Source organism: Halichoerus grypus, chromosome 4, assembly GCF_964656455.1.
Source record: "Halichoerus grypus chromosome 4, mHalGry1.hap1.1, whole genome shotgun sequence".
Lineage (NCBI taxonomy): Eukaryota > Metazoa > Chordata > Mammalia > Carnivora > Phocidae > Halichoerus > Halichoerus grypus.
This window is the reverse complement of record NC_135715.1, coordinates 190723821-190739866: the sequence shown is the minus strand read 5'-3', so window position 1 is coordinate 190739866 and position 16046 is coordinate 190723821. Positions and strand designations below refer to the sequence as shown.

The window sequence follows — 16046 nt, the reverse complement described above, 5'->3', positions numbered from 1 at the left end:
ACAGCCAGTGGAAATGATGACACACGGCAGCACACGGTGGAATCTCAAGAGCACTGTGCTAAGTGAAAGAAGCCATATACAAATGCTACATATTGTTTCGGCCCATTTATACGGCATTCTGGAAAAGGCATAATGACGGGGACAATGGCTGCCAGGGGCCAGGGGACCTTTCTGAGCTGACAGAAACATCCTGCATCTAGACTGTACTGGTGGTTATACACTGTTTGTCAAATGCAGAGAACACCCCAGAACAGTGAACTGTCAATTAGATTTCCGCTACACATGATTTTTGAAAAAGATTAAAAAAAAAAAGCCTATGACACATAAAAGGCACTCACAGATGGGACAGGAAACCAAGAGTGCTGGCAATTTTTACAGCATGCCAGAAAACTCAGCATTGAAACAGCTTTATACACATTATATAGGTTTTTATTGGTGACCATAAGAATATACGTTAAGCATGGTAATGAACAGCTTTAAAAACAGTAAGTCAGACATTTAATCTGTCACTGGAGGAAACCTGAGTGTCCCGAGGAAGAATGTGCCTCGCAGTTACATGTGGGGGGGGTGGGCAGAAATCGTCATGAGAACAGTGTGCGTCAGACACATGGGATGGTAAGTCAAGAAGCTTACCTGGAGCTTCTGGAAGGAGCCAAGAAAAGAGCAGTGGATGTTTTCCCAACAAAAGTTAACCAATGCAAAGGTGGATAACGGACAGTCTTAAATGCTCACACCATACTTCTATTACATATAAAAGGAGAAGAATTGCCACCTGTATTTCTAGGGTTTAACTGAAAGAAAAGACTTCACCAGGAAAAAGTCTGTTCCTCTTCAAATTTATCCCCTCATGATGGTTATCTCCATCTTAAAATTAAAAGTGAATCTAGAAAGAACCAGGGAGAGTATGCGTTCTGGGTCTGAAACCTTGATGTGCTAACCATGAACGACTGCAGTGCAGGTCAAGGCAAAGGGCCTGCTTCAGTGCTCTGCTCCATCTCGACAGCTTTTAAAATCTCCACGATTATTTAAATGTTGTTCCAAATGTTCAAGAGTGGAAAGAAACCCATGTTTCAGGCTTATCAACCACATTTCTTTGTTCAGAAATTGGGATCTTACTGTATTTCACATTTAGAAACTTTCTATAAGCCCAAAGCTCTGAAACAAAGCTAAGAAGGGACCATTAATCAAACATTAATAGGGGTAACAGATAAATCAATCAAAATTTTATGACTTAATGTATGCTACACTTTTACTGTCATGTACCAATTAGGGAGTTTTTATAAATTAAATGTTCAAATTAAGAAAACATGAATAATCTAACACATTTAGAAACAAATTTAGGATGAACACACACACAAATACACAAGATTTACAATGCAGCTATAGAATTCCCTAATCAGAATTTTTATGTGTAACATTAATAAAAAAGATGTTATTAACCATTAACCCCCCCCACAAATCTAATAAAGAACTTATATCCAGTTATATAAACCTTACAATTCAATAACAACAGGACAAGCAACCAATTTAAATGGGAAAAATATCTGAAGAGACACTTGAACAAAGAAGATACACAAATAGCAAACAAGCACAGGAAAAGATGTTTAACACCACTAGTCACTAGAGAAATGCAAATAAAGGTCACAATGAGATACACCCACGAAAATGGCTAAAATTGAAAAGACTGACAATAACAGTTGTTGGCAAGAATGTGAGGTAAATGGAATTCTCATTCATTGCTAGCAGGACTGCAAAATAGTACTTACATTCTGGAAAACTATATAGCAGTGTCTTATGAAGTTAAACTTGCTCTTACCGCATGACCCAGTAATTCCATTGCCCGGAAAAATAAAAACATAATGGCAAAGACCTGCACACAAAGGTTTTTATAGCAGCTTTATGCACAATGGTTCCAAAGTGGAAACAACACAAAGGTTTATCAACCGGTGAACTGATAAACTAGTAATACACATATAGGACAGAATAAAACTCAACAAAAAAAGATACAAAATACCAATTAATGCAACAATACAGGTGAAACTCAAAAGCATTTAGCTAAAAATGTAACTTACACCTCAACCAATATTGCTTTGAAAAATTTTTTTAAATCAATGATCTAAGTTTCCACCTTAAGAAAGTAGAAAAAGGGGGCACCTGGGTGGCTCAGTAGGTTAAGGGACAGACTCTTGATTTCAGCTCAGGTCATGATCTCAGGGTGGTGAGATCAAGTCCTGTGTCAGGCTCTGGGCTCAGCACGGGTTCAGTTTGAGATTCTTTCCCCCTCTGCCCCTCCCCCCACCTGCACAGGTGTGTGTGCACTCTCTAATAAATAAAATCTTTTTTTTTTAAAGAAAAAGATTTTATTTATTTATTTGACAGAGAGAGAGAGAGAGAGCACAAGTAGGTAGAGCAGAAGGCAGAGAGAGAGGGAGAAGCAGGCTCCCCGCTGAGCAAGGAGCCCAACGTGGGACTTGATCCCAGGACCCTGGGATCATGACCTAAGCCGAAGGCAGATCTTAACCAACTGAGCCACCCAGCCCCTAATAAATAAAATCTTTAAAAAAAAAAAAAAGGGTAGGAAAAGAAAAGCAAATTAAACCCAAAATATAAGGAAGGAAATAATAAAGAGCAGAAATCAATGAAATGCAGAAACAACTGAGAAAAACAAAAGTGAGTTCTTTGCAAAGATCAACTGGATAAACTTCAAGCTAACTAACATGATCAAGAAAAAGAGAAGACTCAAATTACCAATATCAGGAATGAACAAGGGGACATCAGTACAGATCCTACACAGAGTAGTGGAATAAGAGAATATTCTGAACAACTTCTTTATCAATAAATTCTGCAATTTAGGTGAAAACAAATTCCTTGGAAGAAAAAAATTACCAAAGCTGAGTTCAGAAACATAGAAGATGAATAACTCTGTATCTATTTTCGAATTCATAAGTAAAAATGTTCCAGAAAGAAAACTCTAGGTCCAGACTATTTAACTGGTGAATTCTATCAAATATTTAAGGAAGAAATAATACCCAATCCTATACAAACTCTCAGCAAACAAGAGGGAACACTTCTTCATTTATTCTACCAGGCTAGCATTGCTCTGATGCCAAAACCAGACAAAATAATCACAAAAAGAGAAAAATATAAACCAACATTCCTCATGAATACGGACATAAAATTCTATATCAAAATATTAACAAATTTAATCCAGCAATATAAAGAAAATGGATAACATATCATGACCAAGTAGGGTTTATGGCAGGAATATAAAAAATATAAAACGTGAAATACTTGGTGTTGTATTTGCAAGACCTATACACTGAAAAGCACAAAACACTGCTGAAAGTAAGGAAAATCTAAATAAGTGGAAACATTCACGTGCTCATGCATGGCAAGACTCAACACTGTGGGGGTGCCCCGGTGGCTCAGCTGGTTAAGCGACTGCCTTCGGCTCAGGGCATGATCCCGGAGTCCCAGGATCAAATCCCGCATCGGGCTCCCTGCTCAGCAGGCAGTCTGCTTCTCCCTCCGACCCTCCCCCGTCTCATGCTCTCTCACTCTCTATCTCTCTCAAATAAATGAATAAAATCTTAAAAAAAAAAAAAAAAAGACTCAACACTGTGAAGATGTCATTTCCCACAGAACTGATCTAAAAAGTCAACACCGTCTCAATCAAAATCCCAGCACTGGAGAAATGCAAATTAAAACCACAATGAAATACTATTCATATCCAAATACTGAGAAGTATGTAGAACAATCGGAATTTCTCATACATTGCTGGTCAGCGTATAGTATAACCCCTATAGATTGTGGTCGGTGTATAGCACAACCCCTTTAGAAAGTTCTTAAAAAGCTAAATATAGATCTTCCTATGACTCAGAAATTTCACTCATAACTGGAATTAAAGAGAAAATGAATGAATGAAAAATAGGAGTATAAAAAGGATGATATGAAAATGCTAACACAGCAGTTGTATCATAATAGCGAAAAGCTGGAAAGAATTCAAATGTCCATGAATAGGAAAATGAGCAATTATGGCATACTCATAAAACAAAAAGAAACAAACCACTGATACAACACATACGAATTTTAAAACAACTTATACGAAAGAAGTCAGAGACAAGAGTACATATATAAGATTCCATTTATATGAAATTAAAGAACTGACAAAAGTCATTTATGGTAACAAATCAGAAAGGAATTTTGGGTGGGTAGCCAGGGGCAAGGAACTGACTGCAGAGACAGAAGGGAATTTTGGAACTGCTGGAAATAGCTTTACTGGGGTTGTGGTTACATAGGTGTACAAATTTTTTCAAAACTTATTAAGACACAGTCCAAATTAGTACATTTTATTATTTTATACCTCAGTAAAATTTATTTAAAAAGTAAAAACTAGGGCGCCTGGGTGGCTCAGATGGTTAAGCGTCTGCCTTCGGCTCAGGTCATGATCCCAGGGTCCTGGGATCGAGTCCCGCATCGGGCTCCCTGCTCCTTGGGAGCCTGCTCCTCCCTCTGCTTCTCTCTCTCTCTCTCTCTCTCTCTGTCTCTGAAGAATAAATAAATAAAATCTTTAAAAAAAAAAAAAGTAAAAACTAAAATTAAAAAACAAAACAAAACTGTTATTTAAGTCCATGTTCCTCTCTGCCTAAAAGCTCCACGTCACAGTGGGGCAGGCTGAGGGGACCCCCGCAAGTTAGCTGGGCAACAGTTTTCCAAACTGTCCTTCCAATTTCACCGAAGACTCCAGGGAGTATCTCAGCAAGTCCTTAAGTGTTCGCTTTTTCTCGTTTTGTTTCACTTACTAGTATTTTTTCTTATTTTGTTGAGTTGATGTGGAGATTTTTGTCCCCTCTTAAATTCAGTTCTTTTCCTCTACCACCAAAATACATTTCCATCTTTTCTCTGAAGAGTACATTTACTCCTAAGCATGAAGGACAGTCTAAAAACAAAACTATGAAAATGTTACCAAGTATTAACAGGAACTATCTTGCCAGGAACCAGGTAAAAAAGAGCTTTGAGCTTCAACTACCAATACAGTTCTCCCACCCTGACCACCCAAATATCTAGATCGTATTAATCACTGAGTGTGCAGAGTACTGGCTGCTGCCAATGAGCCGGTTTCAAACCCATCTGCTTCATACATAGCTAAAACTTTTATCAGTTAGGCATATCTCTTTAATTTCTTCCCAATGCTAAGAGGAGCAGGACTCCAAAAAGCTGTTTTAAGACTATGATATTAGACAAGTTTTTAGGGTTGGCAGGTCTCTGCCACGTTTCTCTTAATAACAAAGGGCAGGAACCAGAGCAGCTTTCCGACGCACAAACACCACAAGATAAGGGCATACACACAGCATCTGAAGTGCATGCTGAGCACACAGCTCACTGTGGTAATCGTGTCCATGATGTACACTTATCACCAATACAAGTGCTAAGGTACTAAATAGTTACAGGCACCGAAACACAAGTTACTTTTTAATCTGATGGAACAGTGGGATATCAAAACTCTAGCAACTGTGCTCCACTTTCAAGAACACTAAAAACATCAAAGATGGTGTCATGTACATAATCTCAGTAATCATAACATCCATTAATTCCATTAAAAAAAATTCAGTTAAAAAAAGAAAAAGCAAAAGGAGAAACTCTTTCTCAGAGGCTGGACTTGACACAAACCCACGTAAGATGGTAACAAGCCCAGCAAACTCAACAAAGGTCTCTGAATGGCTGGGACGGACCACAGAGCCCACGCCCGGGCAGGGAGCAGGGCAACGGAATCCCTGCCAGCCACTGAAAATGCCCTAGGAAGACAGAGGCGAGTAAACGTGTTTACTCCAAACACGCAGTCTGAGACCACTTAGTACACACAGAACCAATCTCAATCACCACAATAATTTATGAAAATACTCTGCATTACTCAACAGTAATAGTAAATGATGTTCAGAATGGTGACCCCGAGTCACCAAGAAACATTAAAGCCCTTGCTAAAAACAGCACGATGCACCATGTTTTATGAAGGTGGCCAAAGAATGGTTATAATTTTCATCATTTCCTAGCTTAAAGTCCTGAGCTTTGGTTATCTCTTGACGTCAGGCACGTGGAACGCCCCACCTCTACGGACTGTGTTCTGATATTAACTCCCTCCTAGTGCTTTCTTAGTGCAAAACGGTACCAGACTGAGTTTACGGACATGTCTAGAGATGTTTGTAGAACCACCACACAGATTAAATGAGTTTTTAAGTTTTCAAGCACATTCTGAAAATGGGATTTCTCCTGTTATTATAAAACATCTTCCACAGAAAATAATCCATCCTACCTGCAGGGAGACAACTGCCAGGTCTTATCTGTGGGTTCATTATCGCCTACTGAAATTCTGTATTCTCTCTCACTTTCTAATTAGCTAGTGACTCATTATTCTCAGTTTCTCATTCCCTTTCCATCCCCCAAATAAAATAACACCCTCCATTTCTTCCACAACACTCCCTTCCCCACCTACCCCACAGCAGCACCGGCTGCCCACAGCATAGCACCCTCTGCCCAATGTAAACACTGGTGGTCCGTGCCAGGCTAGAATCTGCAACATTCAGAGCTGCACTGGAGCGAGAAAAAAACCCAAGTCCTCCATCTTGCTGCCCAGTCTGACCAAGGAGGGACAGGTTACCATCCCGGAGTGCCTAGAGCTTGGAGACTTACCAGTCCTAATGAGGACAGCTAGTAATCTGCTTACCTCCCTGTGCCAGACCCTGGGCTGAAATGCTTCACACACATTATCTATTTAATCATCATAACTGTCCCATGAGATAGGTCCTATTTGATCCCCCCTTTCTAGCTGGGTGGGCTGCGCAAAGAGGTTATGAAGCAACTGAACCACGATCCCACTGCCACCAAAAGGCAGAGCAGGGTCAGACCCCAGTTACGATTTCAAAGCTCACCGTACCAACAGCTTCTGGGGCCCTTCACTCCAGTTGTCACAGTCTGTACTTCGTTTCCGAGTATACACCGAATGCCACAGATTCCCTTTATTCTGCTTTCTTTGACTACAAAGCACATATCTTGTCTTCATGTGGAATAGTTGTAACTGTCATAACTTTCAAAAGTGAGAGGACAAATCAAGCCAAAGATTCTAGATTTGGGCAGCCTTTAAACTTTGCTGTCTGAAAATCGCTTTAACACTTAAGTATGTAAGAATATTACCTGGGGTTACAGTTAGCTGAAAGCAATGAAGCTTGTTTGGATCAGGAAAATGCACCTTACATGTACCTGCAAAAGAAACAGCACATCAGGAGGGTCTGGCAGCTAGCAGCAGTCCTTATGTGGAGGCTAACCTTGAAACACACATGGAGTTGAAGGTGGCAGAGGAGTTTGTAGACTCCACCTTGCTCTTGGTTTGACAATAATTGTGCCACTGTGCTAAAACTGCAAACCAGTGATTTTGCCATACAGCCTTTTACTTGCTAATTCCAAATTGAGATGGTTTCTTCCAACCTTTAAACAGTCACTAAAAATTGAGATCTTTCCATTAACTTCAAAAATTATGCTACTTTACTTTGAAAAGAGAAAACCACATCTCAAGGAGATGAACACATGTGGGTAAGGCTAACTAAACATGGCAAAACCAGAAGAACTTAGGCCAAACTTCTGGGCTGTTCACCCACCACCATACTTATTCATACCCACCACAGTAAACTGAAGTTCAAAAGAAGGATTTCCATGAAATTAACTCATACCCAGAGTTTACCATGGCATTAAATAGGAGGGAAAGAAAGTCTTCACAACCCAACTGGTAGCTCAGTTTGCTTTGCTGGTGAAATGATGCTCTGCTCAGATGGCAACGCCCTATGCCCACTGTACCTCATCAGAGGGGTCTGGTAAGTCAGGACAAGGATTTCTCCCTGGGGAAGAGCTAATGGCTAGTGGTACAGACAGGGGAAACTGGCTACATCCTATATCTGCTTCCTTCAAACAAATGATATCAAAAAATGGTAAATACACAAGGAATAAATACCCACTAAATTGGGAAGGAATATATGCAGAAATTGTCTATTATTTTATAAACTCAGAAAATATGCTAAACTCCTTGGGTCACTTACTGACTTTATTTCTTACAAGTCCCACCACTGAAAAATTTGTCTGGTTTTACAATGGTATGAAATTTCATCAAAAATAGGATGATTCAAATTTAGACTTAGAAGTGGTCCTTAGAGATCATCTAGTTCAATGTCCTCAAGCATGAGATAACACAAAGGTCAGGAGAGGGTTCAGTGACCAGCCCAGGATCACACAGGTTATCAACAGGTTTTGTTCCCAAATTAAAGATGAGTTCATGGTTCTTCTCCCTATACCACGCCTCATTTCATTACTTCAGGAACATGCCAGGTGTGAGGCATAAAAACCACACAGAACTGTTAAGGGGGTTTTGTTTGTTAGTTTGTTTTTGGCCAATTCCTCAGAAAATTCATTGTAGAGTAAAAGGTAACAATCTAGAAGAGCAAGAAGGGGTCTTACAGATTACACTGTCACATTCCTTATTTTAGAAATAATGAAGCTGGGAGCCATGGAGTTCAAGACTTTTGCCCAAACCACACATGTGAACTGTATATGGGCTTCATTTCTCCTAATCTTGACTTGAAATGAGAAATGCTATCTTTCCAGTGAGATCTATGCAACAGAAACATAGGACAAGGGCTTGGGGAACGTCTCACTGATTGGCTGAAGTCGGCAGTATTCCTTTGTTTTCATACTTTGCATTCTCCTTTGTTTCAGTAGAAGGATAGACATAGAAATCCATCCCTCTAGAACAGATTAGCCCACCAATAATAAAGAAGTTACCAAGGGAGATTAACAAACAATCCAAGTACGGGGCGCCTGGGTGGCTCAGTCGTTAAGCGTCTGCCTTCAGCTCAGGTCATGATCCCAGGGTCCTGGGATCGAGTCCCACATCGGGCTCCCTGCTCGGCGGGAAGCCTGCTTCTCCCTCTCCCACTCCCCCTGCTTGTGTTCCTGCTCTCGCTATCTCTCTGTCAAATAAATAAATAAAAATCTTTAAAAAAAAAAAAAAAAAAAAAAAAACAATCCAAGTACTGAAAAGAACCAAACATTTTAAAGCTCAAAAAAGTCTACTAACAACAACAACTACAACAAAAAGTTAAGAGACAGGTTTTTGCTTTAGTTCAAAGCTTTTCCTCTGTCTGCAGGCATGGGCTACGATTTTGTATTTCCATCTATCTGAAAGAGGTATTTTTTGCCAACAGAGAAACTTCTATAAACTCGCATATACAGAGCTCCAAACTAGTTCTGAATGATTATTAAGCAGCACTGCTACATAGGGAAGTTATTTTGTTTTTCTCAGTTAATACTTTAGAGATATTATTAATACTAGATATGATACTAGAGATTTATTCTTTAGGGTGGCTTCTTGTTTCCTCTTTAGAGTAATGAGTTGCATACTTTTGGAAAGCATGGCTTACTTGTATAAACTAATTTAGACTTCTCCACTCTGATGGCACAGAGGGTAGGGAGAAAGCAAGAAAAGAGATAGCATGTAGTCTCTTTAATCGGATACTTTAGCCATAAATGCTAGGGAGATGCCTTTTTCAAACCTAAGGTGTTTAGTTAAAATCCTGGTTTGAAAACCAATTACACATTGTTTTTACAATTTTTTCTTTTTCTTAAGTAGGCTCCCTGCCCAACATGGGGCTTGCACTCACGACCCTGAGCTCAAGAGTGTATGCTCCACTGACTGAGCCAGCGAGGTGCCCCCCAAAGTTTAACTGTTTTCAAACCAAAATTTTAGATAAAGTTAAAGCTATCCTTTATGGGTTAAAAACCAACAATTTCTGTAAGAGTCATATTTAAGGACAAAATGAACCGTGTGTAAGTGCTAAGTTTTTGTGGCCTTTGATTAAATGTATGCATGTGTGTGTGTGTATATATATATATATATATATATATATACACACACACATATACCCTTTAAGAGAACCCCAAGACACTTCCTTCCAGTTCTGACTAGAAGAAAACTTTGAGATCAAGCAATTCAGGGATTTTTAAGACATTTTTGACTGAGACCCACACTAAGAAACCTATTTTATATCACAACCCACCACACCCACAGATAAATGCCATACATTAAAAATAATTTTTCAAGAAATTATGTGTACTTATCCTTACAAATGATTTTACAACCACTTAAAGGTCATACCCACCATCATCCTTCTAACTATAGTTGGTGGCAGGAATGGCCCCTCTCTTATCCGTGTCAGATGGGCCAGAGAGATCAAGCTTTCTAGAGCATTCACCCAGACCACGTATAAAATATTTCACTCACACTGACAAACATCCTCAGCCTCAGAACTATTTTTAACCAAATATGATGATAAAAAGTTCTAATTCAAAAAAATACTAAAATGATCAAAACTTTCAGGCTTTAATGGTATTATAAAAATTTGGGAAGGATTAATAACAGGAAAAGAAAAACAACTCTTTGACATATCACACAAATTAACTGCCCAGGTAAGCGAGCTTGCTCACGAGTGATGACTGCGCCGTGGGTCTGTGTGTCTGAGTGGGAAGGACCAAGGTGAGGATACCTGGTGACATAAGGGGTGTGGTCACCCCAGCTCACGTAGAGAGACACATTACAGGCAAGCACTTTCTGGACCAAAAAGGTGGTACTGTCGCTCATGAAAACAGGATCATCTGTCACTGATTTATAGATCTTTTTACTCAAAGAGGACATGGGACAGAACACTGTGGAAGAGATACGAAACCCAGCCAAGTCACCTCTGCCACTGTAAGGAGAGAGGGGGCACCTCCGTGCTACAGTCACAAAGATGGTAAATATCTCACTCTTACCCGAGCCTCAACAAAATTCTGCTACCTGTTTGCACAAAATTAAAACTTTTACTCCCAACACACATGAAAAACAGGCTTTTGGCTATGCAAGGTTATTAAAACGTAAAAAAAAAAAGCTTCTCCATGCAATTACTTTGCAGCACTTACTGTCTGGGTGGGAATGCTGTACTTACATGGTAAATTAGCTTCAAGCTCCGCAACCTCTGTGGAAACAAAAAGACTGTTGTTAGTATCAGTCAACTAAATTGGCAACTTCTCCCAAAACGCTGAGGAACAAAAGGGACTGAAGTAACTAAAACCTACACTTGGTCTAACGTTCAGACTTCAAGCCATGGAATTGCTTTCAAAGACACAAAGGGACTTGTGGGATGCCGGCAAGTACAGTCATAGGCCCTTGAAAATGTACTTAGTATAAATGAAGATCATTTAAAATTCACATAGAAATCACCCATAGGTAAACAGTCACTAAAGTGTTTTTGAAAGTCTTGTTCCCCCACATAGCAGAACTACTGCCCTTGGAATCTGATTTATATATACACCTGGTGTCTCTTCCAGTTCTTCTAGACCTGTCTTCCTGTGCAGCTCACCCAGTGTGTGCCTGAACATCTCCAGGGAGAGAAAACTCGGCCTCCTGCCGGGGCCCCAGGCTGCGCTGTTATCCAGCTATCTGTTAACATCTTGCTAACCGCCCAAGGAAGGGGGACTTGGAGGCTTGGCCCTTTGAATCATCACTCACTCAGTGTTTAAGCCCAGCATCCTTCTGCCAAGACAAAGCTGCAAACCCCCCACTACGACTATTAAGAGCTGAGGTCTGGGGGCACCGAGAAATAAGTGGGCAGGCAAGTCAGCGGTGCCTCCAACATAACAGAATATGCTCTGGGGTTCTGGGCGCACAAAGATTCCCCCCAGCTGTGGAGACTAGAGAAAGGAGGTCTATGGGCCAGGCTTTAAAGAATAAATAGAATGAAGTCCAGCAGAAGAGGAAAAAAAGCATTCCTAGAAGCTAGGTTAGTGATGTGCAAAAGCACAGAACATAGACAAGCACAGAAACCAGAAGGCACACAGTGCAGTCAGAGCAATGGGTACAACAGAGCCACAGGAAACAAGGTGGAAAAACAGGGCCAGGATCTCGGAGGGCCCCGAGTGCATGGCTTAGAATTCTAAACTTAAATCTGCAGCGATAGGGAGCAGAGGGACATTTCTGAACAAAGTTTCCAAACTTTCCTCAAGAGGACAACTTTTGAAAGGGCAAAGCAGAGGCCAGGTGACCTGTGGGTTGGGCACTCCGTGAGGCAGCAAGGGCCTAGCAAAGGCAGGGCGAGTTGGGGTGCCTGAGCGCACAGAAGACAAAAGGCTCTGCCAGCTGTGTGGGGTGGGAGGGTCAGAGATGGCAGAGGGCAGACATGCTGGGGAAGTCCTGGAAGGAGGAAGCTGAAATCCGGGTGCATGGCTAAGGCCGAGGAGTCCCCACAGTGATGCCACCTGTCAGTCATGAGACTGACAGAGGGGAAACTAGTGAAAAGAACGAAGCTTGGCAGAGAGCAGAGGACAAAGGCAAGGAGGTCCCTCATGATAAAAGGCGGAAAAACAGGAGACAGGTGGGGAACATAGGGACTCAGGGCACAGACTGATCCAAGGGAAATGAGGCCCCAGTCAAGGCCATCAGATGTGGATCAGACACTGCTGAGGGCATTGGAAACAGCAGGAAGGCAGGTGGCAGGATGGAAACCAGATTACGAAAAACTAAGAAGTAAACGGGTGGTCAAAATATGGAGGCAGTGGATACGACAATTCCTTCATGTCAAGTATGGAGCGGTGGGCAGGAGGGGAAGAGGACAGCAGAGGCCACCACGTGGCACAGCTGAACACTGCGTGCAGTAGTGGGAAGACTGGCAGGTGGCTCCATTCTGAGGCCAAGGGTTTGAGAGACGCACAAGCCTTTAATATCAGCTTTTTGAGAATCTGGGTACAGACAGGAGGCCCACTACCTGTGTTCACTCTGGGGTCCAGGTACTTAGAATGGGCACTCAGAAAAGTGGAGTGGGGCAGAGGAGAGAGGAGCTAGGGAATGGAAAGGTGCCCGCATGGGCTACAGTGCTCCATCTGATGCTCTAGCCAGGGAGAGACAAAGAGCCAATCTCTTCAGTGGAGCAGGGCATGTGGAGAGGAGTGACAGTTAATTATCCTCTTGCTGTGACTGGAAAAGGAACAAGTTTTGTGATGAAGTGCAAGCCTGGGAAGTCCGTTTTCTTGGCCGCCTTGAGTTATGGTATATTTAAAATATAGTCACATAACAAACCATAATTAAGAATCCTATGAACGTTCACTATTCTTCTTCTTCTAATGACCACAGTGATCTTTAGTTTCGTCTTTCTGACTGGCGCGTCCTCACCCTTCCTTGGAGCAGGGCACCCACTAAAGAAAACAGTGTGCGGCAAAGGGGGGCCGAGACCACAGTGCTACCACTCTGAGGCCACCGACACCGGGTCCTCCGAGGGCCACCCAGGGCCACACTCTGCCCCAGCCACTCATACAGGGCATTTGTTTTATCAAAAAAGCACATATTTTATCAAATGAGTCATTCATTAATCACTTTAAAATAAATGTTACCTATATAATTAAACTGTATGTTTTAAAACTATATGCATTTGCATATTTTATTATACTATTACTTAGTTTGATGGTAAGAACTTACAAGAAACTGTCCTTGGGGGCCCTTGTTTTGAGAGGCTGATGTCGGAATTGGCTTTCGGGGAAAGCCTGTCCTATCTACAGTTGTGAGAACTCTGGCAGTCCAGCTTTAAAAAACCCAGTGAAATAAAAAACATGCCCAGAGGATTTGAGGAGGAGGGGGCCACAAAACAGAAGCAAAATGTTTGAGAAGACTGTCTGGTGCCAAGGGACGGGGAAAAGGGAGGTCAGGACACAAGAGGACACAAGGCACTGACCAGGGGTGTGGGGGTGACTGAGCAACAGAACCAGACCCCTGCACCACAGGGATGGGACAGGGGGTAAGAGGCTTGTGTCCCCAGGAAGCCTGTCTGTAGGACAGGGAATCTCTGCCCTGGCTGCACATCACTCACCTGGAGAGTTTTTTGCTGCCTCCCCCCTTTAAAAACAGCTTTGGTGAGGTACAATTTACTATAAAATAGACCCACTTTTAGCATATGATTCAATAATTTTTAGTAAAACCTGGAGTTGTGCATTCATCACCATAATCTAGTACCTACTGAGCTTTTAAAACTCTTAGTCCTATGCAGACCCATTACACCAAAAGTTTTACGTGGGGCCCAGGCCTCTGAATCTTTTACTCTCCCCAGGTATTGGAAACTGCTACAGGGTATTTGGCCAGGTTAAAATATTCACACACAGCTATTTACATAGATGGATTTAACAACTTCACGTTGTAGTCTAGAATTCAACTCCAAAGATGAGCATTATGCTTGCATTTCCAGGTTCAGCGTTACTCAGTCAAGGGAAGTGGACAAGAGCCAGGAGAGCCCCACCATAGTCAGGGCCGCTGCAGGCTTTTGGTCCAAGAGCAGGCAAGAAATATAATCTTAGGAGCACAAGAATTTCAATAAAGATATTCAGCATTTTAGTTCAGTCCAGTGCAGAAGATAAAATAAGCCACATACTCTCATGGAGTTGTCACAAATGACACATAGTTTCTCTACACTTCAAATGATGGCAAATAAGAATTCATTAGTATCAGTAGCTATCGCCTTAGAATCTATGTACAAGAAGTCTATGCTACACAGGTATCAGTCCCAGGGATACTCCTTTATAACTATCCTGATACAATTCCCCACTCCTAGGAATCCAGCCTATGGCACTGAATCCCAAGACACATTAACATACTTTTCTACAAACTAATGATCCTCATGAGTAACATTCCCACATGAGCCAAAGCCACAGCCCAGGATGACAGCGCTGACTAGAGCAATCTTGTTGAACTCAGACATCCAACTTTTTTCAAAGTTCCCAAAGGGGGTTTCCCCTGGAAAGAATTTCGCAGTAATCACCCCTCAAGGGCCCACAATGCCACGGACTCCTGGACTCCACACACCACTTCCACCATTCGAAATCCCCAGAATGAAGACCTCTCCAACATCCAGCCAAGCAAAGGAGTGCTCTAGGTGCAGACCAGCAGAGCATCCTTCCTTATGCGTCTGTTTTTCACAGCCCCCTCTCTCAGGCCAGGCCCACCCTTGCTCTCTACCCACCCTCCACCACATGCCCAAACTGCTCACCACTCAGCCAGCCCAACCTGGTCCAACAGCCCCGAGGCAGGAGGGAGCAGGCCACGTGAGGTGTGTGTTACACTGAGCCCTGCTGCCCACAACTACCCCAGAAACCTGATCATCACCAGTGCCCTGGGAGGATGGAAATAGGTGGCCCCACGAGGTGGTTTTGCACCTCTCTCTCTGATGAGTCTCACAAAGTCAAAGGACCTTAGCAGGGCCCTGTAAACCCAGCCAAAGACATCTGTCCTGGGAGCGGGGGCGGAGTCCAGCTTTATGAGCCTCCATGGGCTCCCCGGGGCTGCATCAGGCCCTAGAGCCATTTGAGAGCTGCCAGGTGAATCCTTGAGCAGGGTGGAAGGTGTGCAGGAGCCCGTGCACCTCCCTGAAGGTGGAGCTCTTTTCAGTGGACCTGCACTTCCGTTCTGCTCATTCAGCTTTTGCTTGTTGGGTCTGCTCCCCCAGAGCCGGCACCACCCCAGAATGTGGGTCTGGCTGTGCTGCTACAATAAAGTTGTAATCTGGGCATGTTTCTTAACCTCTCTGAGTCTCAGTCCTTCAGCTGCAGAATGAACAACCCACCTGGCAAGGCTTAGCAAAAGTCAAACAAGAACTGCCCTATAAAGTGTCCAATGGAGGGCCCGGTCCCAAGAGCCCTGTGTACGACAGCTATTAACCATGACAAGGATAAGGTGAAGAAGACGGAACAGTCTACTCACTGCTTCCACCTGCTCCTCCTCAGCTAACATCTGGGCATTCCTCACTCTAACTCCCGGGCACTAAAACACCCTCCACTTAAGGACCGCGTCAACACATCAAACCCCTTCCCCAGCTTGCCTGGCTCCTGGCTTCCTCTGCAGATGGAACCTTTGAGCCAGCATCTGGGAGAGAGACTCAAGTCCTATCAGGCCCATCCAAGTGAGGAGCTGCAGCCCATGTCTCACCCTCTGACTG

The 16046-nt window shown here is 42.6% G+C and overlaps 2 protein-coding genes and 1 long non-coding RNA gene across 5 annotated transcripts in view; all 3 read right to left on the bottom strand.

Moving 5' to 3' along the window:
* The window catches only part of RAMP1 (receptor activity modifying protein 1), a 202186-nt gene that overhangs the window by 96222 nt on the left and 89918 nt on the right, over positions 1-16046 (bottom strand). The gene's annotated exons all lie outside the window — the stretch shown is intronic.
* UBE2F (ubiquitin conjugating enzyme E2 F (putative)) overlaps positions 1-16046 on the bottom strand; it is a 51801-nt gene that overhangs the window by 29836 nt on the left and 5919 nt on the right. Inside the window, exons 1-3 of one of the 3 annotated variants that reach the window (XM_078071531.1) lie at positions 11022-11051; positions 7189-7254; positions 6927-7081 (exon numbers count right to left, since the gene is read on the bottom strand). In XM_078071531.1, the coding sequence (XP_077927657.1) occupies positions 6927-7044 (118 nt within the window). In that variant the 5' untranslated portion in view covers positions 7045-7081; positions 7189-7254; positions 11022-11051. Of the gene's footprint in view, positions 1-6926; positions 7082-7188; positions 7255-11021; positions 11052-16046 lie in introns of those variants that run through there. The other 2 variants (XM_036086465.2, XM_036086466.2) reach the window with 2 other exon arrangements.
* Positions 4249-5487, bottom strand: LOC144381667 (uncharacterized). The gene is made up of 2 exons (XR_013447437.1): positions 4803-5487; positions 4249-4546 (listed from the first exon to the last, which is right to left on the bottom strand). It is a non-coding gene; the product is annotated as an uncharacterized LOC144381667 (long non-coding RNA).